At 36.9% G+C, this 24,694-nt stretch overlaps 1 protein-coding gene across 1 annotated transcript; it reads right to left on the bottom strand.

The window, feature by feature from the left end:
* Positions 1-1,037: 1,037 nt before the first annotated feature.
* Positions 1,038-17,783, bottom strand: LOC129109746 (retinoic acid receptor beta-like). The gene is made up of 8 exons (XM_054621869.1): positions 17,419-17,783; positions 11,419-11,573; positions 10,013-10,154; positions 6,980-7,146; positions 3,459-3,635; positions 2,361-2,565; positions 2,102-2,260; positions 1,038-1,242 (listed from the first exon to the last, which is right to left on the bottom strand). Exons 1-8 carry the CDS (start codon positions 17,597-17,599, stop codon positions 1,076-1,078), a joined length of 1,353 nt encoding a protein of 450 aa, XP_054477844.1. The 5' UTR covers positions 17,600-17,783; the 3' UTR covers positions 1,038-1,075.
* Positions 17,784-24,694: the final 6,911 nt, after the last annotated feature.

Genomic DNA, 24,694 nt, shown 5'->3' with positions numbered 1-24,694 from the left:
TCTGCAAACAATCCCACCATGCAATGTATCACATTTTCGGGCCGAACTTTTGTGAAAAAATATCTACTTCCCATTATTTTAACTGATATTGCCATAGCGATATAATTTGCGATGTAAGAGGGAATTGTGTTTTTTACATCATTATTCTCATTTTCATTGAAAAAACATATTCAAAATGATGAAAAGTAGGGATTTGTACTAAACAAAACGTTTTCTTAAGTCTGTAGAATATGACGGGTAAACAAGGACATCTCCTCAGTACCACAATATTAACTTTAAAATGTAATTTTGCAATCGGCCATATTGTGAATTTCAATACAATTACAATTCATTTTTAAGCCCTATCCCATTTTACAGAAAACAACCACTGTGTGATGAATCACTTTTCTAATTTGAAACATTTCGTTCACTTCAAAGATTCATCACTGACCATGTACTTTATTCACCTTTTTGTTTCGAGGCTCAGCAGTTTTCTGTCCTTACTTTCCTATTTTCCGTTATTAACTCAGTCTTTATACGTTGTGAACTTGCCAGTTATGGATATTCATCTTTTACGAGTATGAGCTTCTACATTTCCCTTTTCTGCAGATAAATCTGCTCTTTTTTTTCCTCAAATATGTTCAGATATTTTAATCCAGAGCTTTCTTTTTACACATTCGGAAAACAATAAATTGCGTGTACAACCAGTGGACGTTTTAAGTCCATTTGTTCACAAACACTTCTTCCCTAAAGCTAATAAAGTTGTTATTAAATGAGGTAAAAGTAATCCATGCAAATATAAATACAGTAGAAACCTGTGAGATTCCCAGTGGTTATGAGGTGACTGACAGGAGGGTTAAAAAAATGAAATTGTGATACAATTTTAAACTTTACTGCATCATTCTCTCTCTTTTTTCCACTTTGAAGCAGAAATTAGTTCTTCGTTCATCAGTGTAAAAACTGAATCTCTTCTTCTGTGAGACTGAGGTAAGACACTAGAAACCCTCTGGACTGCATCTTTAGTTTATACTGTTAGCGTTTTCTCTCTGGGAGGGAAGACGGGAGACAATGTTCAGAGTGAGAAGTCAGAGGAGTTTCATGTGCTGAGAGGAGATGATGTGTGTGTGTGCTGGCTGCTGTTTGCCTTCACTCCGCCCTCCTCGGAGTGTTTCTCCAGCTCCTGCAGGTCCTCCAGCATCTCCTCGATCAGAGGCGGCATCGAACCCGGGATCTCCATCTTCAGCGTCACCACCCTCTCCGCTCCTGTGGAACAACAACAACAGCAGCAGACTTTACTTTTTTTGTCATTATGGAGGGCTGCAAATAAATTCTTGTTTCCTCAAGTGTTTTTAATGGGTTTTAGCGGTTAGATGCCTGAAACAAGGTCTGCGGTTAACCCACGCTTTCGAGATTTTCACGTAATGTTCTACGACATATAAACAGATGATTAATAGCCCCTCTATGCATGGGATGATATGAAAATTCCATGTTTCATTTCATCCAAAATAATTGCATTTAACGTTATTATCCCGATAATCATCAGAATATGCTTTAAACTCTTAGAATGGCAAATAAACATACTGGTATCCCTTTACCTGACGTTTTGTTAAAAAAATAATATTTTTTTATAGCATCACTGTTGTTGTTGTGAAAAACAAAAAAAAACTTTGCGAGAGTCTGTTCTTTTGTTTTTTTGTTTGTTTTTTTACATCCGACAGCTCTTTCAAGTCACTCATGTGAGGATATAATAATATAATATAATATAATCCAGATAATGGAAATTCACCACTATAAACTTAGTGCCAGTGTTTTTAATCGGGATCCACAATTAAATCCCATATTGTTCCCTATATATCTTTCTTGTGAATTTTAAGCTATAATGTGTCTTAATGGGGGTTCTATAACAAGTGCTGAATGAGACTAATAAACTTCATCATGTCTTGCATCTACTCCGCCTTCACAGTCTCGTTGTGAAAACAAATACGTCTTCACTGCACCACTCTATTAGATGATAATCAGAGTAACCACCGCCAATCACAGATTTTTGTAATAGAAGTTATCATATCATTGTTATAATCTGTGACAAATGAAGGATTTTATGGAGAATGATCCTCTTTCTGACCTTTGGCGCTGATGCTGCGCAGGTCGGTGATTTTCATGAGGGCTTTGGGGAACATCAGCGGCATGCTGGGCCGCCGTTTGCGGGAGTAAATCTTCAGCGCCTCCAGCAGCGGCTCCTGCAGCACCTCCACCTTAGACGGCTCCTCCAGGTCCTGCCGGTCTGTTTACAGAAGTGAATATTTAGCTTGTATGTTAAAAGAATAGCTTTTTCCCAATAAACTATAAAAATAGGGTTGTATTTTCTTTCTGAGCTTCAGTACCTCCAGAGACGAGACAGATGGCGCTGAGGAGGCCGCTCTCTGTGTCGTCCATCTGCAGCGGCAGCAGCTGGCCGGCGAATGTGAAGACCTGATCCGTCAGCGGTCCGAATCCGGCGTTGTGGATCTGAGTGCGGGTCAGGGTCAGCCCGTCGGAGAAGGTCATGGTGTCCTTGTCGGGAGTGTAGCGAGTGCAGATCCTCAAGATCTGGATGGAAGAAGAACGGAGCGAGGAAGAGGAGGAGAACAGAAAGACAGATTTGATAAATGTGATTAATATTGAGATACGTATCAGGTCATAAAGCAGGAAAGCTCTGAGAAATATTGAAATCATACGAAAATACCAAAAACACAATCTTAGAAAAAGGGACATCCTGTGTTGGTTCTGATCAAGCTGGACGTCATATTTGTACCCGTTTGTACTTCTGCATCTCATTATCTTGGACATTTTATTTTTGCATTAAATCAGCAAATGAACAGCAGGTGATTTTCAGCCTGTTATGCACCACCCACCAGACACCATCACGAGAAATACACACTTTCCCAATAAGCTCCGTTTTCAAATCATTTTTTTTTTTAACCTTCACTGCAGAGAGATCCACTTTAACAAGTATTTTGTGGAATATATTACAATGAGAATATTCAATGAGGTGTCTTCCTGTTTGCTTTGATATTTAGCCATTGCTGCTACTTGCTAGTCATCTAAACTTTAATCTTCCCGCCAGCCGCTTAGATGTCTTTGTTCGCAACCTGTATGACAATCTGTGCCAGTAGAACTCATATTATCATTGGTTTGAGACAGACAGATGGAGAACAGTATGCCCTTTAAACATTTGCATGCATACAGTGTGAAAAATAGCTGTGAGTTATGCAAAAAGGATGTAAATATAAGTAAAAAGAATCATTAGTTAGTCAGCGTTGCCGGTTTTGCAACTTTCTTGCTAGATTTAGTGACTTTTAGCTACTTTAATAGGAAAAGAATTGGAAAACTGGGTAAAATAAAACTAACCGCTCACTCACAAGTCATCTTCACAAAGTTTTCTATTGAAACACCTAAAAGTCTAGAGGTAGAAAGTTATTTTTGGAATGACGCAGACGTACCAGGATGTCCAGGCAGGCGGTTTTGAGCAGAGTGATCTGGTCAGCGATGGTCAGACCGGTGAAACCCGGCACTCGCTTGGCGAACTCCACCACCTTGATGATGCACTTGGTGGCGAGCTCGCTGAACTTGTCCCACAGCCCGAGGTCCAACTGGATCCTGTGGTCTGAGCTGGAGTTCTGGATGGAGGAGAAAAGACCAAGAAGTTGTTTGAGATATTTAGCATTTAACTCTCAGCGGAGATGCAGGATTCAGAATGCCACGATGTGACAGGATGTTATTAGAGATACGAGTCCAACTTCATTATCAAATCAGGCTATTTTCATTGTGTGATGATGGTTTGCAGACGTTTCAAATTGAGTTTTTTTGCCATTGAGGGGCCAGACATATTGTCACCTTATAAAGTTGATGGGAAGAATTTGCATTAGCAGTCATTTAGTGCCATGTTTTTAGAGACCTGATGAATGTGACTCCAATATTCAGTCTTTTCTTTTTGGCTCTGTTTCGTCTCCATTAACCCCTCGACATATCTTGCTTCACTGTAACTTCGAAATGCAAATGAACATCATGCTGTATTGAAGAAGACTTGAAACGAGTGAATGAGACCATAAACTCATGTTAACAATGTTTACGGAGGTAATAAATCCAGAGATAAGTAGGGTCCTTTTCTCCAAGACTTCCAAACAATCAGACTTCTTATTGCAACCAGCGGGGTCAGAAAGAATGCATGTTTAAAGCACTTCAGCATTGGCTTCACTTTTCACAACCGGAGTTTTCTGTTTGTCGGTACGAGCATCAACTTTTACATGAACATTGAAGTTGGATCCATTGCGTTATAAACATAGAAAATAAGGAAAACCCACTGCACACGACCAACGGCAAAGACAAAACTGCGGTGTGTGTAATTAACTGTCAAAGTCCAATCAGAAAAAATAGCAGAAAGAGTCTTTTAATTTAAAAAAAAGTCAAGCTCAGTGGATAAAAATGTATAAATGTTTCTAATGTGACTTATAAAATAATTTCGCTTGAAGATTTTTAGTCCTAATAATGAATAAAAAGCATTAATAGAAGAGAAAATACTATGACCTCTACAGTAAAACTACTCAAAAAAAACATTTTGAGGTATTCAGATTTTTAAAAGTATCCTGATAAATCTGAAACCAGGAACAAACCGAATGACAGAAGTCTGTACTTCCTGCTTTCAGTCATTCGGTGCATCCAGGAATCGCTCCCTTCTGCTGACTCATATAACCATAAACATGTGATGCCACATGCAAAGCAGTGTTTGTGGAAAGGGCACACCCAGACATATTCGCACCATTGGTATAACCAAGGGGAGTTTTTGTCTTTTGTCATTAAGGCTCAAGTTGTTCCTGTTTGTGATGCACGTGTGTCACAGTTTGAATGAACATCGTGTTCTCTGTTTGTGTGTCCTGTTTGTTGATGTTGAGAAGCAGAAGTCCTGCCTTAGTTTTTGAAATATGCATGAGTACACAGTTTCACTAGCAATTACTAACCTTGGTTCAGACTGATTAATCGGGTGCAGCTGCTATTTGTGTAGATTTTCATTCCCTCAATCCATAATTCTTGCCTATTAACAGGAACGCTTTAACCCTTAGAGACCCTCATAGTGTGTGTCAAGTGATTCTTGTTAATAACAAGAAATAAATGAATGAATTAAAATACTTTGCGAAATAGTATAAAGGTTTAGGACATTATGAAGGAACTCTATGGTTGCATTCCCCAATCACATCTGTCCTATAAGTTGTTGCAGCAATCTTTGGGGTGGTTTGGTGCTAAATTTAACAACTTTCAACTGCTCTAGAATTGGTAAGAATAATCAGAAATTCCTCCAAAGTACCACATTAAGAGACCAAGACATTGAGAAACTCCATAGAAATCATAGAAAATCCATGCCGTGATTTGCTATCAAAAACTTTTCACATTTGGAGATTTCTGCAAGAATGTTTTTTTTCTTTGATTGGATGGCGAGCACTTCTGTTCTGGAAACTGCTCAGAAACTTCCTAATTGTCAAAATAACTAGAAAAGCCATACGTCCTCTGAAGGCCTTCAGTATCTAGTTTGTGGTTGATAGAGTGACGTCTAGTTTAAGAAAGATGGTCTCACTATATGAAATGGCACACTAATATAAGTGAGCCCATTGGATTCACAAGAGTTTCAGCTTTACGGTCAAACCCAGTTTATGTAATTCCACGACTGTTTAAGGACCCTAGCATACAGAAAAATTCAAATAAAACATTTTTAGATTAAGCAAAAATAACACATTTATACTGCATGCAAAAAAACTGTAAAGAGACTCGTAGGTAACATTAAAACATTTTCATTCACAAAATTCCTCTTCAGTAAATCTATAACTTGCTCAAAGGCCTTTTCACAACCTGGACAAAACGAGAAAATGAAGCAAAAATAGATTAATTCACAATTTCTCTCACCAAGGCCAACATGAATATTCACGTTCTGTATAAAGTCAAGCAATCATTGACTCAACCCTCCACACTGTAAACAGGCTCATTACAACAAGAGTGCAAATACTGTGTATAGAAGTTACAATGTGGTCACATTTCCCGTTGGTGGCGCCAAAGAAACGTGTTGTTGTTAAAGCTGAGCTTCATTGCAAAGGTTTTTATCATTCATAACTGAACAGAGTGTGAATTTGATGCCAAAACAGATGCCAGCATTCACACATTCACACACATTCAGACAGATTCACACACGTTAACACACACGTTCAGACACCTGCTGATCAGCTGCAATAATCACTCACATGCACACTCACGTGCAATGTGTGGCTCAATCTGTTACCTAAGGACTGTGAGATGTAACCTGCAGGCATCAAATGCTTCCACTACTGGCAATAATAATAATAATAATAATAATAATAATAACAATAATAATAATAATCATAATAAAAATACTACTACTTACAATAATAAATAATTGATGTTACACTATTGCTTATATAATAAGGTCTGGTTTTATAGTATAAGTTTTTACAATGACTACATTTGTGACACACAAATGCTGAGTATCACCAAAAAGAATGAATCATAACTAAGATGAGCTCTAATCAGAGTAAAAAAACAAAAAACAAAAAACTAGGTTGAAAATGAGTAAATCCAGATTTAAAATTAAGCTGATCTCTGTTTCACAATTGCACACTAATCTTTGTTTATTAAAAAAAAATGTGTTTACCCCAAATGAAATGAAATGAATATATTTGTGTGCTGTCGGGACCTAGTGAGTAGTCTTTAAAAGAGGGGGAACCATACTTTCAGATGCTCTGTATTCCTTAACGACAAGTGACATTGTTTGTTGGCTAACTACCTAAAAAGTCTGGCAAAGAAGCTCTAATTTCTCAGAATTTGGCCAAATGAATGGAGCAATATGGCCAAAGAGTTTCGGTGCAACATAATTAAATTTTAACTAAATTGAGTTAAAATGCAGATCTTTGCAGATTATTTTCTCTCTGTAGAGGAAAATTATTGTTGTGTCTCTACTCACTGTGGTGTATTTCCCCAGCTGGCAAAGAGAGGGGAATGTCTCTCTGTGAGCCCGACAGATCTTCTCCACTATCAGGCCGAGCTCCGCCGTCAGCTCGTACGTCTCCATGATGGTCATCTTCACCGCCTCCTTCTTCCCCTTCCGGCTGCTTCTGTCGTTTCTCACCGCTGGAGGAGAGAATGGTGAACGTTATAAGATGTTTAGGGAAATAAATAACTAAAAGGGATTCAAACAGTACAAAATGATGGTGCTTGCTTCAAAACATTTTGATGTTATTCTTTTTTTTATTTAAATGACATGTGTTTTCACATTATCATTGTAAATGTGCTTAGCAAGCCCTTCCACTACATTTTAGTCTTTGATTGTGAAAATACAGGATAATTGTCCAAACAAAAACAGTGTTCTACATGATTTATATATTAAAAAAAAATATATAAATATACAAACATATATTTATATATATATATATATATATATATATATATATATATATATATATATATATATAAAATATAAATAAAATGAATTTATATATATATATAAAATACTTTATATATATTTTTTTAATTTAAAATATAAATACTATATATATATATTTTTTTATATAAAATATAAATAATATATATATATTTTTTTTATAGGTATATAGGTATTTTTATGTAAAAATGTAGGTATATAAACTATAAATACATATATATATATATACAAAATATAAATACATACATATACATATATATATATATATATATATATATACATATATATGTATATATGTATATATACACACACACACACACACACACTGGAGATACATTGAGAAATCCCATGGAGATAGATGGGATTTCAGTGGTTTGAAAACCCTCTAAATATGATTTAAAATTATGAATCTGAACAGCTCCCATTGGAACTCTTGCTCTGGTAGAAAAACACAGTCTACAATGCAATCAGCTGGCGGTAAGCCGTGCGGATTAACTGCTTCTCTAGGGAGCATGAGAAGCAGGCTAACACAACCGAACCAGGTTAGCCTTTCATAATCACTTCGGTAACGGTGTCAACACGTTTCATGGCGTCCCAAGGACTTGGCTCAGGCAGCTACACACATGCTCAGAATTATGCAACAGCCTCGTCTCTGTGGTTCTCACCAACGGCCACTCCTCCTCCTCCTCTTCCTCCACCCCTTCCTCCTCCCCCTCCTCCTCATCATCATCATCTCTGGGTGCCCTACATTCAGTCGTCATTGTGTAAACACTCTAAGTGAGATCACATTACACACTGACTGTCTGAGTCGGTCAGCGAGCAGTTACATGGCATCCACCTGTCTGCTACATGTGATGTATTTATGTAATGCGTGTGTGTGTGTGTGTGTGTGTGTGTGTGTGTGTGTGTGTGTGTGTGTGTGTGTGTGTGTGTGTGTGTGTGTGTGTGTGTGTGTGTGTGTGTGGAGCAGCAACAATGAGAACATGTGGGTGGGTGGACTCTTCAGCGTTGCCCGATCGCTTTCCATAACACACACTCTGTTATCTAGGTCGAGTTCACCGAGAACTTCTCAATGACTCATTTAAAAATGTACATCTTCAAAACTTTGTTTCAGAGAAATCATAACTTCTTACTGCTCATTTTGTCTGAACATTTTCTGATGTTCTTATTAAGGATGTCACGATGCTAGGAGTTTAGTAGTCGATACCAGTACCAGTGAAATTCCAAAATTATCGATAACAATTTGAAAACAATAAAAGTTAAACCATGAATCCAATGTACTGTAACATACACTCTTTCTTACTGTTTCCATAATGTTTTTTGGGAAGTCAAAAGTATCATATCTCCCTCTCTACTTTATATTTGATAGTGTTGTGAAAACTTATCCTTCAAACAACTATATTTATTCAGTTTACTTGCTCAAAACTATATTTTGCAGGATTACATTTGAACACATCATGAAAGAATTTGAATAATCATTTTTACTAAATAGAGCCTGAACGCATCATGATGTAAATCAATGGCACCTCATGTTAGCTGTTAGCTCCATGCAGAATGCGTAATAATTAATCCCACTGCTCTTCTTTGAAAGACCGGCCCTGTGTAGCTGGATGATGCCAGGCAGCAACCTCTGGTTCTGAAGAGTGAAGCCAATGCTGAAGTGCCTTAAACTTGCATTCTCTCTACTGACCAGCAGGGGGCGACTCCTCTGGTTGTAAAAAACAGGTCTAATAATATAGAAGTCTATGAGAAAATGACCCAATCCTCACTTATTTATTACCTCAGTAAACATTGTAAACATGAGTTTATGGTCTCAATCTCTAGTTTCAAGTCTTCTTCAATACAGCATGATGTCCATTTAGTGAATTATGGTCCATTTAGATAATTTAGGTGAAGAGACCCTTAAAAGACCCTGAAAAAAAAAGTGTCTCTATGAAATCAAATATACTAAATTCCAAATTGAGAGCATATCTATTGCCTCCACACGGCCGTCATGGCAATGGCTGAGCCAGCGGCTAGATGCTAACAGTGCTAACAGGGAGAACAGTGCAAACAACAAGCAGCAAACAACAAGTAGTTGTTAAATTCAAGTTCTAAAGTTACGCACAATTAAACAACACTTGGCAACTGAAACAGATATTGTCACTTTGGAGTGATAGATGTTCTTCACACCCGTAAATTAAAGTACAATTACACGAGTAAAACTCAACATGTAGGCTGCTGAACTGGTTAAATCCAGATCAGCAGTATGTTGTTAAAAGTAAAAGCTGTGTATCCACTGTAGTGGTTTCTAAAATGTAAATGTATTGCACTTAGCTTTTATGAGCCACTTATGTAACATGTTGCTGCTTCTGCCAAAACACAAATGACTAACCTAAGTTGATAATTAGTTGAGACCGACCTTTCATCACCTCTCATATCTTCCTCTCTCTGATCAACGACATATACAATCCATTGTCCTTTATCTACGATCTACTCTGTCCCTGAAGGCCTCATCATTTCCCCTCAGTGTCTGACGAGGCCTCCAGCTGAGTCGGCGTGGATCAAGACACTTACATTCCTTGGACATTCCTGCAGCGATGCACCTCTGGAGCCGACAGTACTGACAGCGGTTCCTTGTGATCTTGTTGATGATGCAGTTTCGGTCTCGGTGGCAAGTGTACACCATGTTTTTCTGCACGCTGCGGCGGAAGAAGCCCTGCAGAGGCGACAGGGGAGAGTAAAGAGAAGATATATTAATGATTCAAGTTACAAGAGTGTGAAATAATCTTTTTATGTTCTCTGGAATCCTTTTGACAATGTAAAGAGGTGAATATTTATACTTGGATAGTTTATAGGGATATTAGTGGTGTGCTTCATCAAATACAGCAAGCAATAACTGACTAACGTGACTGAACGCAATAAAACTTACTTTATAAACGTAATATGCAATAAGATATTTACTCAATTCACGGTCAGGGAATCATCCAAGTAATTAAGATACAATACATCATGTCTGTACAGAGTTTTGTGACAATTAATCAAGTAAATGTTGAGATATTGACTTGTACTGTTGTTGAAAAATCGTTATTATAGTAAACGGTCAAATAAAAACGGCCCTTTTGCTTCAATGTTTACAAAATTACAGACGTAAAGAAACCTTTAGGAGACTTTTATTGTCCATTAAATTGGGAATAATAGCACGTTCCAATGATATGTTTTGACAATAAAACTACTGTTATGTTTGCTTTACTTTTTAATCGTGCAACATGCTTTTAAACCTCAGTTTGATTCTACAAAAATGCCACTGACTAAAACTTGAAATGTGTTAAAAAAGAATCTGTTGGGTGGAAAAACATCTACAAACAACACAAACACACATCTGGAATCACACAAATCAGATTGTTTACAAGAGTGTGTCTACGTCGTCTAGACGGAAGTCCCTGTTTCTGTAATATATTGACTGAACAACATGTTTACCAGGACAAAGTTCAGACTCTGAGGTGGTGTTTGTATTTCTCTCTGTAAATCAATATTTATTTATGGTTTATTTGTTGAGGAGAGATACAACATAGAGAAATTGAAAAAAGCTATCAGATGCATGTTTAAAGCAGACAACATTTGTTCTTAGAAGGGCGTTTATGAAACTAGGAGATTAGAATAAAGAGGTTAAAAGGTTAGACAGGATACAGCAAAACATTATTTATTAGCGAATGATAAAAAAATAATACATTTTAAGTACAGGTTTGTTGCTGATATAACCAGGATTTGGTAGCTCTGTTAATTACTGGCTAATGTGACTAACGTGCTGTAAAAATGTTTTATACATAATCAAATATATACTTTTGAGGTGCTGTTTTCATCCCAAAATGAAAAAACATCCTTTTTTTAGAGCATGTGAATGCAGTTCTTTGCTGACCCCTTTACTGGAGCATAACAGAGATATATATATGTATTTTTTTAACACTGCCCTGACATGTTACCTTGCAGCCCTCGCAGGCGCTGACCCCGTAGTGGTAGCCTGAGGACTTGTCTTGACACACGAAACAGGGCTTGTACGTGCGAGGAGGCGGCGGTGGGGAGGCGGGGCTGGTGAACAGGTCGTCTGAGCTGGAACTGGAGCTCTGACTTTCTACGGCTGCAAACAAACAAAACAATATGAGACCATAAAACACTGATTGACAAGAAAAACAGGGAGAATGTAATATACTGTCACTTATAAGTCTAAACCTTTTGGGTTTTACTTATCAAAGAAATCTGATTAAGCACTTCATTTCAAGACAGCAGCATGATAGTTTGATAGTATATAGAAGATCTTTGGGTTTTGGACTCAATCAGCAATTTGAATATGTCTTCTTGGGCTGTGGGAGATCTTAACAGGCATTTAAAAAATGGTTTTGACAATCGATTATTAAACTTTCTTTCATATCAAATTCAAAATGTAACATCTATACTTGCAACGTTCAAAACATTTTGCAGTTTGCCCTTTGGTCCAGCAGCAACAATCTATTTAAAACTAATTTAAAAAGGCAATGCGCCACAGCAAACCAACCTCAAATCTATGTGAAACCACAAACCTGTTGTTAAAATGACCCAAATGAATTACTAACAGTTTATATAGGACAGGTTAATCAGGTCGACAGTTTAACTTGTACACTAGAAACACAAAATAATCTACTTTACTGGACAAAATGTCAATTTTCACCCACTATATCTCATAATCTAATAGGAAGATATCATTGAACACTGCTGAGGATCTTCATGCTTTTAATCCTGTAACATTTCCGGGGTTTGCTTAAGGGAAAACTTTACATTTTGCCAAAATACAGTTAAAGTACGAAGAATATGTCTATTTAATTTAACAGTGTTGAGTACACAATTTAACAAAGGCAAGGAAAACAACAATAGAATACATAACTATCATATATAACTGATCATAATACAAATGAATAAATTCTAGGAGAAAGTATTAATCCGAATCATTGGGTCAAACGCATTAATAAATGGTCTAAATCCCTTTGGTATTATGGATTAAAGCCACTAGGAGATGCAAGTGGAGCTTTCTGTCCTACTTCTCAAAAGCAAGCTTTGAGCCAAGATTACACACCAAGGAGGAACATCTGTTAATAAAATATTCATAGGAAGATAATGTGAACATTTGCTTATCCTCGTAGAGCCAGAGACTCTGCTAAATGCTGAGGCTGTTCAAGTTCATTAAAATGTTATGAGATTGTGTCAAGTAAGAGAATTACTTCACGGTCCTCTTGTTACTGGGCAGGACCTTCATGTAAATCTACACCGCTCTTATCAGCTTTATTCAATAAGGAGTAGACGCAGTCGCCGTGATGTCACCCAAAAGGTGAGGGGACTACGGTTTTGAAGCCTTGAGTTTTGCATTTTTGCTGTCACCATCTTGGTTTTATGTACCAAAAGGGACACGAGAGGGTGGAGTTAAGTAAAACTGAACGCTGAATAAGATATTTACAATGAACTGAAAACACACTGTGAAAGTATGAAACTCCCAGACTGGACAATGTCATGGTAGCAACCTGTCAATCACTATAGCCACGCCCTCAAACGTACTCTGCTTTATGGTCTATTTGACTCTAAATGGACCATCATTTACTAAATGAACATCATGATGTATTGAAGAAGACTTGAAACTAAAGATTGAGACCATAAACTCATGTTTACAATGTTTACTGAGGGAATAAATCAAGAGAGAAGTAGAGTCATTTTCTCATAGACTTCTATACAATCAGATGAGTCGCCCCCTGCTGGCTGATAGAAATAATGCAAGTTCAAGGCACTTCAAGCTTGCCGCCTGGCCTCTACCAGACTCTGATACTGCAACACTAATTTACACATATAAAAAATGTGGAGTTACATATCCGCACTTGTCCTTCGTCGACTAAAAAAACCAAACTACAGAGTGAAAACCCAAACTGGGCCATGAATAAGAGAGCATGTCCAGAGAAAGCTGCTATCATCAGTCACAAACCGGCTCTTTGGAAATGAACACAACGTAGAATTTACTTCTCCATAACGTACACACAGCTGTGCCTATTGAGGCAAAGCGTTTATCTCAATTTTTCCAGTTGAATGTATCATTTCTCAACACTCCCACCCTCCCACTTTAACACCACTTTTGAGGGTGGAGAATTGCTCTGGTTTTTGTGGTTTCTCGCTCAGCCTCCCCGCCGGCTCTCTGATCACCTCCACCGCTGACAGAAAACGAAAAGAAAGTCGTTTTTTTTTTTAAAAGGGGTGAACAAAAAGAGAAAAATTGCTCATCTACATCCCCTCGAACCCGTGGCCTCTGATTGAACCTGGAATCATCGGGTCAATCGAGGACACCCCCATCGGCCCCGCGGTCTCCCCAACGCAAAACAATGCCGGAGCATGCCACGAGCCCAGCTGACTGATGAGAGGGAGGGGGAAGAAACAGAAAGTGTGTGCGGTGGGGCGGTGAGAGTCATTTAGTTAGAGGGGGAGGGGAGAAAGAGGTGACATTTGATGTACGCGACAACGCATTGTGTGAGTCAAACATTTAAACCAAAAGATTTTGTAGCCTGAAAGATAAAAGATAAAAGTGAAAGAAGTTGTGTGAAAGCTTGTTATTTTGGGTTGTATTATATAAAAAAATAAGCTCTTTTTGTGATTAACCTAATTTTGCTACTTGTACAACATCCATAAATCAAAATTCAAAAGAAGCTTTTTCTGTAGCAACAAATTCACCTATTTCCTCGACTATTTGTATGTTTGTTTAATCTATAAAATACCAAAAAGTAGCGAAAACTTCTCATAATAATTTCCTTAGAGTCCAACCAACAATCCAAAAACGTCAAACATTTAATTTACTGTCATATTTGAAAAAGAAAAACTTCAAATCTTCACATGTGAGAAGCTGGAACCAGCTTGAAAGGTGACCAAAAAATATGTTTTTAAGTTCTCAAAATAGTTGTTAGTTTCAATCAATGATTCAATTCAAACTAACAAATTGTTGCAGCTTTAGGTTATTTATTTGTATATTTTTTTTGTAGCCCTCCCAGCATTTTGTATCTTCCACTGATGAAACTTTAAAAATTATGAAAAGTACATTCAGTGATTCTTTTTGTTGTGTTTCGAGACGTGAAAGCAGCAACAGTCTGTAAGTTTAAGACGCCAAAAGATGTCAAATTATTTCACAAATGTATTAAAGTAACATTTTATCCTATAGTTGAATACACATTATTTTGGCAGAATTTTTTTTCTCCATTCAATAAATGAAACTATCCAATAATATCACGTTATAATATATAATCAGACTCAGGGGCCATTTCTTCTCAGAATAAATACTTTTTGCATGTTGTATCTATGTTTTCTTGTTTTTGTGTTGTGTTGTACTTTTACTTCTAGGTAAGTTTAGTTTGAAGGTACTTCTTCCACCACTGGCAACAGTCTGGCTCTCCTCTGACCTCGTGAGCCGCTGACCGTCCGGTGAACCCCCGGTGACCCCAAACTGACCGGCCCCGTCCCAAACACAGACCACCACACTGTCAGGAGCCAAAGTTTCCTGTTTACTGCTGCCTCTGTTAAAAAACAAAGCTCTTGAACTCATCATGAAAAGCATCGCAGTATATTGATCAAGAGATTTACTTTTCCCCTACTTAAGTTTTATAAGCAATTTATAAAAACAATCAATAAATGTGTTATAACACTCTTTAGTTTAGTTGTACCATGATAGCTTTTTAAAGTTTGTATTAATGTAGGGTATATGTCAAAAGTTATAACATCGCATTTGAAGACATATTCTATATTATTAAAACTGTGTTTTATCATATTGTCGTTCATTATATGTCATGGGGGCCCACATGAACTATAGTTGTTGACAAATAAATTAGTAAACATTTAAATCTACTTACATGAAACCAATAATCAAACATTTATATTCTGCTTATAAATGTTAAATAAGGGGTTCAAGTAAAGTCTTACAGTAGAAGGTAAAGTCGTTCAGACATGAGAAGAGGGAAAAAACTCAAATTTCCATTAAAAATGAAAGCAACATGCTGTACTACACAAACATACATTAGCTTCCTGTCAGTTTTTGTATTTATTCTAATAATTTTTTGCTTCTTTTTTTTTTTTTAAACACACACAAATGTTGATATCTATAAAAGTTAACTTAAAAACCTTCCTCCTTTAGCCTGGATTTTTATTAGTATTATGTTTTTTTTAATGTTTTTTCATGGCCATTATTTATTAATTTATGTTCAATGCTCAAAAATATAATTTCTATTCAATTTGATCTTTTTTTGTCTATTTTTCATCTATTAATTCATTTTCAGCATTTTTTTATTTGTTGCCTGCATTAGTCTCAAATTGTTTTGCTGTTTACATTTGCACAATCTTATCATCAGCTTTGTCAGTCACCTGTAAAGGTCTTTGAATGGCACTACCTTGTATGAAAAGTGCTATACAAATAAACTTTGATTGAGTGATTGACTGAATCATGCTGTGGAAAAGTCACAACAGCACAAATTACAACCAGTGCAGTGGATTAATCCCCTATTTCTATCTGTATGTTTATATTATCAATAATCATCTTTCAATCAGTGAGCCCTGATGTATTAAAATGTAATTCTAAATGGGGAAATTGTTCTCATGCATACATGTCTATATGGAACCTTACCATTAAGCTGTTTGTACTTTATGATCCATACTGTTAACCCATTTGCACATTTTTAGGCTGTGTGTAAATTTGTGATTTGCACCTTATTATTGTTATATATTTTATCTCTAAATATTTGCACTCTTTAATATTTTGTGCTGCAACTGCTGCACAACAATTCCCCTCCTGATACCTAAAGTTACACCTTGTTTTAGCACAACACCTCACCTTGCATAACAAACTACAGGTATATCATTTGAAATCTCTTAATTATTAGATGCTTGGCTAAAAAATGTTGACCTGTAGGTTAAAGTCTTGGTGAATGAATCACCTGATATATGGCCTATATAATAAAGTATATATAGTATTTGAGGCACATTTCTGGTTTCTGATTTTGGGCCACATATCTAAGATTAACTCTGTTTCATACATCCATGATATTTTCCCATATGGATGCAACCAAAACATCACTGCTTCAAATTGTTTGTCTTTTTTAGGCTTTGTGTATATTTGTGATTTGCACCTTATTATTGCACCTTATTATTATAATATTATCGTATCAGTTCGCTGCACTTATTGAATTCGTATTCGTTTACTGCACTTATCCTATTCGTAGTAGTTTGTAGCACTTATTGTATTCGTATTAGTTTGTTGCAATTATTGTTTTCGTAGTAATTTGCCTCTGCACTATACTTTTGCTCTGGTTTATGCTTTTAGATGCTTGTTTAAGAAAGGAGATGCACTTATGACTTCTGGTGACTAGTAGTTCTCTTGAATACCTATGTTGAATACACTTCCTGTAAGTCGCTTTGGATAAAAGCGTCTGCTAAATGACTGTAATGTAATGTAATGTAATTATTGTTATATATTTTATCTCTAAATATTTGCACTCTGATGTAATTTAGTTTGGCCTATATATTAAAGTATATATAGTACTTGAGGCACATTTCTGGTTTCTGATTTTGGGCCACGTATCTTAAGATTAACTTGATTGATTTCTGTTTCATACATTCATGATATTTTTCCATATGGATGCAACCAAAACATCACTGCTTCAAATTGTTTGTCTTTTTTAGGCTTTGTGTATATTTGTGACTTGCACCTTATTATTGTTATATATTTTATCTCTAAATATTTGCACTCTTTAATATTTTGTGCTGCAACTGCTGCACAACAATTCCCCTCCTGATACCTAAAGTTACACCTTGTTTTAGCACAACACCTCACTTGACAGATTGATTTCTGTTTCATAAATCCATGATATTTTTCCATATGGATGCAACAAAAACATCACTGCTTCAAATTGTTTTGTAAAAAATCACTTTCCACCTACATTGCGAGCACCGGTGCTGCTGCCAGTCCGCCTCGATCAGCTCCGGGAAGAAGGCTGCCAGATCCTGCTCCTGCTCCTGCTCCTGCTCCTGCAGCATGCATGATGCGGGGCTGGATGTGGACGCGTACAAGTCCATGATCTCTCCAGGTCCGAACGCCTGAAACTCCAGATAGTCGAACATGTTGGGTCTCTTTTTTTTGTGGTTTTTTTCTGGTTTTTTTGATGCAAACGATTGTTTTAAGAGTAAAACATGCAAAGGTGTGTGTGTGTGTGCTCTGGAGGAGAGAGCGGATCTATGCTTTCTGCAGAAGGCTCAGGGGAGTGTTTGCATCGCATCCAGGTCTCCTTGGCTGTTTTGCATAACAAAGTTAGTCCCAGGACTTCTTCCTCTTATCTCTTCTTTATTGACGAATGTCTCAACTCCAAGCCTGCTTCATCCCAGTTATGTCAGAGGGAGCGATGGTGTTACCTAATGTATGCTGGTGAACTCCCAGTGAACCCTCCTCCGCTGCTGACCTTCACATGACCTGCCTCGTAGTGTGTGACGTCACCGGCAGAGCTTGGATACAAAGTACCAAAGTCATTTCCTCAAGTGCGTGTGTAAATGCTGTGTTAGTATCAAAGTTTACCTTTTTTTAAAAAGTACAACATTTTCAAGATATAATATTTTTTTTCCTGGTGCCTACAATCCCCATAATGCAATTCGAGTGTTGGAAACGAGTGTTGACAGAATGTAACTTAAGTGTATTTGTTTTTTTAAAGTACTACACATTAGTACAGGTTAGAAGTACTTGTCTTTTACTTAAGTATATTCATTGTATTCTAGTGTGTTTTATAAAAGGCAATACTTATTGCATTAGGTTTATACACTTATACACTAATAATAATAATACTATTACTATACTAATATTTTTATAGCGCTTTAAAAGGTACTCAAAGGCACTTTACATATTAAAAACAAAATACATTTAACCCCTTATTGCCTGAATTTATTTACAATTATATATAAAAAAGAAAAATGATTTGTGTTTTTTGCTGTCATGCAGATGCTAAGTTAAGTGGAGATTGTTAATTTCAATATAGCACATACAATAGATATACATTTTGGTATGAGGCAAATAAGCGACATTAGGCATAATTGGGCATAATAGTAATTAAGCACAACTGGAAGCGGTTTGAAGCGAATTCGCGACAATAGTCTACAAGGGGTTAAGATGTAAACAAGAGATGATATTTATCACAGTAGTAAACAAATAACAACAAAACAAAAGATATACTTTGAGCCAGTATCACAGGTTGAAAGCAGATTTAAATAGATGAGTTTTAAGAGCAGTTTTGAAAGTGACGGGGAATTCATTAATACAAATATTAAAGGCTACATTTAGATGTTTTGTTATTGATTAAGCTAGTCTAAATTAGTCCTACTTTTACCAGCTGCAATGTTCTTTTGATCGTATGCTTTATTACTCAAATACTTTATTCATCAAAGCCCAGTTGTTGCAATTTTCTATAAGGAGTGGATCCATTGATTAAGCAAAAAAATAAAACAATTGTTTTCACTGGACGTTGATGATATTCAAATTATTCCGAAATATAAGTGAAATACTCTTCCTGCTCGTCTACTAAATCACATAAGTGCGGTAAGATTAGTTTCATTATGCTGCAGAACATTCAGGCTTTTAGCTCTTGATTCATGGTTCACCATAAAGAGACACTTTCCTGTTTTAAATAAAGGCCATCAAAGCAAAGCAGGTTAACACTGATGTTCCCGTATTGGCATTTCATGATTGAAACCATGTGGCCTTTTTACAAAAAAATCAATACTTTTTAGGCTCTGTTTCTCTTCATTTACGTCCACTTCGATTCTTGATCCTTGACTTTAAGTGAGAAATATTTGCAGCCAGGAGGATCCATAATTAAATCTACTGGGAGATAAAGTAGGTCAACTGCAAGATGGGTTAGTGGGTAGAGGGGGAAGGAAATCTGTTCCACTTCGGCATAATGGACCAATTTTACAGCATTCATCAACTGGAAATGACTGAAAACAACGTCCCTGCCCTAAAAAACAAAAATGGAATCCGTAGAAAAGCGTTTAAATACATTGTATAAAAATGTATCAATTACATAGAGATTGCAGACAGATGATGCCAAAGAAGAATGCTAAACTACTTTTGTTTGAAAATATAAATACACTTGATCTCTTTCAATGCCACTGCTAACCCCATTGAGGCGTGGAGGCAGCACAGATCCAATGTTAAAAGGAGGCTAATTACTCCCAGTATCTCCCACACTCCAGGGAGGCGAGGTCACCCAGAGGACAGGCATGTGAAACATTCCTGCAGCCTGCTGCTGCTGGACCTCCCTCTCAGTCTCAGTCTTTTCCCCTGTCCGTCTTTTTCTCCTCCTTCATCCGTCCTCCCCTTTTATCCGTCCTCTTCCCTCTGTCCACATTCAGCATTGCTCACGTTTTTAAAAATGTTTTCTTGCTCTCCATCTTGATCGCTCTTTCCAATTTTTACTCAGTGAACTGTTTTCATTCTGTTTTAGGATAGCAACTATTCATCAGTTCATCAATCATCTTTTGAGGCAGGAGGTTGTGATAGACTGATTTGTTCTGATTAAACAACTGCTCTTTGAGGTTGTACTTAGGTATAGCAGTGCTTTCAAGTAATGCTAAGTTCATGTATCCGCACTGGGCAGTTGATTTGACCCCCCCAAAAAAAGAATTAACCGCTGATTTACAGACGTCTGTTACCTAATGTAAGTCTATGAGGAAAAAGTCTTTTTGGGCCCAATGGCATCACATGAAGGACCCGGAAGTGGATATTTCACCCTTTGGCCACTGAAAATATTAACTTCAAAGCCCAATTCTCTTGTTTTGTTTTGGCACGCCCCCGAAATGATTTTTTTTTCTACTTCTCACTCCTAAACCCAATCAATCGAACCAACGAAGAGGTAAAAGTTGCTACCGTAGACTGTATATAAGAAGTGGAGGTAGTTGTTGTGAGGTCACCCATTGGTTTGTGGACTTTCGTTTCAAGTTCTGCGTTTTGGCCATCGCCATCTTGGATTAGGTGATTAGTGACCATATTTGGACAGCCAAGGAGTGATGTATAGACGCCATATACAGCTCCAATAGGGACTTTTTAATCACAAGGTAACCATGCACTAAAGCATACTTTACTAGATGAACAACATAAAATTAGTTTTTTTCAATATTAATATATACAAATATGAATATAACCAATATTAATATAATATAATTCCCTTTATATTTTACCCTGACCCTAAACCATTAAGATCAATTTAATTATTATCATTATTTATTTTTTTGTCTTGATTTGGTCAAAGTCAGGAAGGAAAACCACCATAAATATACAAAACCAAATCTTCGTTTCGTTAAAGCTGTAAAATCCTTTTCATCTGCTCCTCATTTTGTTTGTTTCCCCAGCATTTTGTCCAAATATGGCGTCGCACCAAATGGTAAGTAGACTGAATGACCGACTTCCCAACAGATCCTCAGCCATCCTTTTGATTCTTTACAACCAGTTGTAAACCTTCACTTGGAGCCTGGCACCATTGAGGGGTTGTTTATTAGAGCAATATATCTCTTTATTTTCACTGTCACACAAACATCAGTGGGATGACGGGGACTGAACGGGTTTAAAAGGGGCTCTCTGTAAGTCAAACTCCTCTTTGAAGTTCTCTAACGCTTAGATTATTAAACAGCTGAAAATCAAGACCACACTTGCGAATTGATGAACCGTTGCCATGTTTTTTTTATTTGGAACATCTGGGGCCAATAACATATTTGGGATATGTGGGCAGTTATTTTCTCTGACCTGCAACCAAACCGTTATCTGACCTGACGGGGATTAAGTGGAGATTTACATAATGACTGCCCAAACCTTTCAACAGTAACAGTCACACTCGTCAAACTCATACATCTAGTTTTTATAATATTGAACCTAAATTAGTAAATTTCTCCTCACAGTCAGATATCAACATTAGATATATATTATGTTTATTAATATCTGCTTTCTGAGGACCCAAACATTAAAATCCATACGCCAGCAGAGGCTACACTGCTTGATGAATACTTAGTTTGCTAAGTAAAGAAATCAATTTTTGGATGTTATGTCAATCATTGGAAAGAAACAGTTTCAAAAAGCCATTTTTCTTTACCTATTGTTCCATTGGCCAGTAAAATATGGAATATGGTGATTAAATACGATGTTTTTCATGGAGGATGTGAAAGGAAATCTGATTCGCAAATGTTAGATTAAAGCAAAGCCTCACAAGGAAAGCATTTTACTTGGCACATATTTGACTATATGCAAATGAGGAACCTGACAAAGGTCACCTTGATAAGCCAACTGATAAGATCACTGACAAACTGTATGCGGCACATAAACTTTATTAAGTGACAATAACTGAAAGACATGAATCACAGCTAAAGTATGTCATTATGTTGGACTTCACACTACTACTTCTAGATTTAGAACACAAAACAATTCAAGAAATAAACAGATAAACTAAGTTTACAGTGGACATGGTTAAAACATTTAGATATACTTGAAAGAATAAGCAATAATAAACAATTAGAAGTCCTGAGTTTACATTAGCAGAGCCAGAGATGAATAATGGCATTATCGTTCATATATCAAGATATTGAGCATAATACCAAGAACACGCACATCAAATAAAAAGATTAAATCATCATTCTTCTCTTTTTAGCTTTGTTGGGCTTATCTTGTCTTTGCTGAACTTTAGTGGTTTAACTGAAACAGAAACAGGCAAGCAACTTTCAATCAGAGGATAGCAAAACACTGTTTTTTACCACTTTTCACCTCAGTGTTTAGTTATTTTTTAAATGAAAAACCTTTCGCACCCTTAGCCCTCTGAGCTTCATTTGGCTGTGTATTGAGTCTTGTATGCAGATAAAGCACGGCAAGTTAACAGGTTTCTTTTTTGTTTTGCGTATTTGATCTACAAGATTTAGTTGACAAAGTCATCTCACTAAATAAATTATGGTTACAGGCATTCTTCCTTTGCAGCCTGTAGAAAATCAAACAATCACTAAGAACATCTTATCCATCTGCTTCATCGTTCTCTAACTCTTGTTTTCTGGGTTGAGTCTTCCACCGCAGTTTAAAGTCAGTCTGCAAACTCTTGTTCGCTAGCACTGCACCTAGCTGAGAGGGAATAAAAATAATATATTAAACACGTTCTCATCCAAACTCATCACATGATAACTCTTTTTCAGACCCCATGGCGACACTTTCTAATGTCTTATTTGTCACTTAAGTCTGATTCTTTAGATCTGATGCCATGAGGTCTGACTAATACTGATTCTGATGCTTTTTTTTCACGAGAGAATGAGAATATGGGCTGTAGCTTCACCTGCTGTAGGATCTGTGCGTTAATAGCTGGATTTGAAAGGTCAGCATTGGTCTGAATCTTCATCTTCACCGTGGTCATCTTCACAACGGCTGCACAGTCCAACAAACACCGGAAACCAAGGAGAGAAATATCATTGCATTACCAGAAAAACAACAACAGAGAAGTAGATATTATTTATATATGTTTTTCACCTCTATGACACCAGAAGGTAAACTTAGTGTCACAGTTGTCATCAGCCCACTGGTGTTGTGAATTCTCAGCTACACAGTTCTGGTTACCCAAGTAGTTATTTGGCTGTGCACTTTGCCAGTTTCTGAAGAAGGTGCCGGTCCCATCGCACCACCTCCACTGTGGTCGGTACAACCCAGTCCACACACTGTTGTTTAAGGTAACTGAAAACATCTCTGAGTTTTCTTGATCATTCTCGATCTTAGCCAGGTCGGTGTGGTGTGTCCTGCAGTAAGTCTGGGCATCGGTCCACATCAAACCGATCGAAATTAAAGTATATACTTTCTGGCCGGTTAACTGTTGATCTACCAATAGAAGAAAAAAACAAAGTTACTGTAACTGCAAAGACTCAAGTGTGTTAGCAACTTAACAGCAGCTAGAAAAAACTAAATGTTTTTGCGGACCTCCAGTGATTAAACCTCTCACCTCGCTGTAGTGATGTAGAAGTGGACTACAGGGTGTGTCAGTACACTGTGACATCACTGAGGGGTTTGATCACAGGGAGGGCTTGTTTTTTTCTGGCCAAAATCTTATATCCCCATTTAGGTAATTTCATATCTTAATAACAATCAACATCATACTAGAGCATGTTTTCTGGTAATTCAATAAATAAAGTCTATGAAATAACCACATTTTAAGGCCTATTTTATTTTAAAACTTGCCAAATGAAAACTACTGAGTATTTTCTCATTTAATTAAGAACTTTAAAACAAAATTATAAGATTTTTCTGAGAAAAATTTAGTTGAGCTATGACATTTCCACATCATCTCATATTATCTTGAATAGGCAAACCAGCCTTTTTTGAAGAGATATAAGATATAAATGAGACCAAAAATAAACGCATTTAGGCGGAGTTAACATGCTCTCATTCTTTTAATTTCCTCTCATCAGTTATATATAATGTACACTAGCTTTTCAAATTAGATTCAAGATTATAATATGAACAATAAGTACATGCAGGCTCCCTTGTGTGGCTCAGAGGTGCACTGGGGATGTTAAATAAAAGACTGGAAGAAATTCTCCAAATTGAATACATTTTTCCTCTGACCACACTCACATAAACTTTTGACCAAAGTCTTCAATTCTCTGTTCACTCTTTAAATCAGTAAACACAGTGTTTTTTCTTACCGTAACAAACAAAAAATTGTATATGTGCGCAGTAATAAGCATTCCAGCTTCCATAACTATTCATGTACACACAGGCATGATCGTCTTCATCCTGATTTGGCTGACCTGGTCCCCATTTATGGTAGAAAGACGTTGTGTTTGTTTCACCAGGTTCTGACCATCTCCAGTAGTTTGCATCATTGTTCTTGGTCAGTCCAATCCAGATCCATGACTCAATCCAACTGTGTCTGTTCATCATGTTTGCGTCTTCCATGCTTTCAATGGTCGCCAGGTCGATGTGTTTCTCTCTGCAGTAGTGCTGAGCATCGGTCCAGGTCATTGGCAGGTCGACATGGTGGTACTCTTGAGTGACGACGGCGGCGTGAGAGCAGGAACTGAGAACAAATCCTGAGGGTTGATGAGAGAGGGCTTATTTAGCTGTGAACTATTAAAAAAACATGGTTGGAATTGTTTATCTATATCATTTCAAAAGGCTTTTTATTAAGTTTCTAGGATAAATTGGAGAGAGATAAAACC

The sequence above is a fragment of the Anoplopoma fimbria genome, chromosome 20 (assembly GCF_027596085.1).
Source record: "Anoplopoma fimbria isolate UVic2021 breed Golden Eagle Sablefish chromosome 20, Afim_UVic_2022, whole genome shotgun sequence".
Taxonomy (NCBI): Eukaryota; Metazoa; Chordata; class Actinopteri; order Perciformes; family Anoplopomatidae; genus Anoplopoma; species Anoplopoma fimbria.
This window is presented reverse-complemented; position numbering and strand designations above follow the sequence as displayed.

What these genes read in the sequence shown, in the direction of transcription:
- LOC129109746 (XM_054621869.1), bottom strand. Translation starts at nt 17,599, where the DNA reads ATGTTCGACTATCTGGAGTTTCAGGCGTTCGGACCTGGAGAGATCATG. An exon ending in GCAGCACCGGTGCTCGCAAT is followed by an intron (nt 11,574 to 17,418) that starts GTAGGTGGAAAG and finishes GTTTGTTTGCAG; the next exon opens with CCGTAGAAAGTCAGAGCTCC. An exon ending in CATCTGTCTCGTCTCTGGAG is followed by an intron (nt 2,261 to 2,360) that starts GTACTGAAGCTC and finishes TTCTGTAAACAG; the next exon opens with ACCGGCAGGACCTGGAGGAG.